General features: G+C 65.4%; 1 protein-coding gene across 1 annotated transcript in view; it reads right to left on the reverse strand.

The window, feature by feature from the left end:
• The window catches only part of ATHL1 (ATH1, acid trehalase-like 1 (yeast)), a gene marked incomplete at its 3' end in the record, with an annotated part of 5,324 nt that extends 4,997 nt beyond the window's left edge, over window positions 1-327 (reverse strand). The window contains exon 1 of the mRNA XM_010132182.1: window positions 75-327. Within this exon, the coding sequence (XP_010130484.1) occupies window positions 75-327 (253 nt within the window). The remainder of the gene's footprint in view (window positions 1-74) is intronic.
• Window positions 328-1,097: the final 770 nt, after the last annotated feature.

Consider the following 1,097-nt stretch of genomic DNA (forward strand, 5'->3'; position numbering starts at 1 on the left):
GACAGGTGCCCCGGAGGAAGGTCTGGAAGGCGGCAGCAGGGCGGGGAGGTCCCTGCCCACATGCTGCCGGTCACCTGTCCGGGTGTCCAGGGTGAAGGTCTCAGCCAGGCTGTCCGCACCGGGCACCGCCATCCTAACGTTGACGGGGCTGGGGATGTCGGCGCGGTGCGTGTCTCCCGCCGCCCCATTGTACACGCCGTTGACATGGAGGATGTCCCGGTACACGCGGGTGCCCAGGTAGGCATTCGTCACGGTGGCCAGCAGCCGCGGGTCTGAGGGCAGGGACGTGGAGGAGAACACGGCCGGGTCCCCTTCGCCATCGGCCATTTCTGCCAGCCTGGGCTGCGGGACGACAACAACCGCCAGGTGCAGGGGTTGAAGGGGCGCAGCCGGGGCTAGGCTGAGCGCGGCCGTGCTGGACGCCAGCGGGGCGTGGGGGCTGGACAGCAGCTTCCCGTAACACCCTGGTCATCGGCAAAGCTGCCCCCACCCTCATTACCTTCCTGGGGTCTCGTGTCTTTTACTCTCCCTTCTGATGCCCACCAGTGCCCCTGCCAGCACCTCTCCTGCCCCCAGCACCTGGGGGGGTCTCCTCCGTCTGAGCTCAGTTCCTCTTCCAGGGGTCCCCTGTTCCCTCTTTGCCCCGCTCCCCCAGCCCAGCAGCACACCTCACCCAAACCCCAGTGACCCCACACTTCCCCAATTCCCCCAGCTTCCTCTTCTGCTGCCCTTTCCACGACAGGCTCTCACCGCTGACTCCCCGCACAACACAGCCCCCTTCCTCGTCTTCCCTCCTCTTCCTCCCAGCGCTACTCCGTGACACTATTAAACACCCTGTTATGGCCTCAGCAGTTCCCCATCTCCCAGCTCACCCACCCCGGCGCTCCCCCTCCTCCAGCTCATCTTCAGTTGCTGCCTGCTGGGGCAGAAGCTTTGTTTCGCCGCGAACACCTAAACCCAGGTGTCCGCGTGCACTAACCGGACACACACACGGCGGGTGTCACCGGTACAGCAACACACAAATGGCACCTCACAGCCGCGAGCGGTGCCTGGCCACGCCGAGCACCAGAGTCACACACAAGTGACCAAACACGCTC

The sequence above is a fragment of the Buceros rhinoceros genome, unplaced genomic scaffold (assembly GCF_000710305.1).
Source record: "Buceros rhinoceros silvestris isolate BGI_N320 unplaced genomic scaffold, ASM71030v1 scaffold31412, whole genome shotgun sequence".
Taxonomy (NCBI): Eukaryota; Metazoa; Chordata; class Aves; order Bucerotiformes; family Bucerotidae; genus Buceros; species Buceros rhinoceros.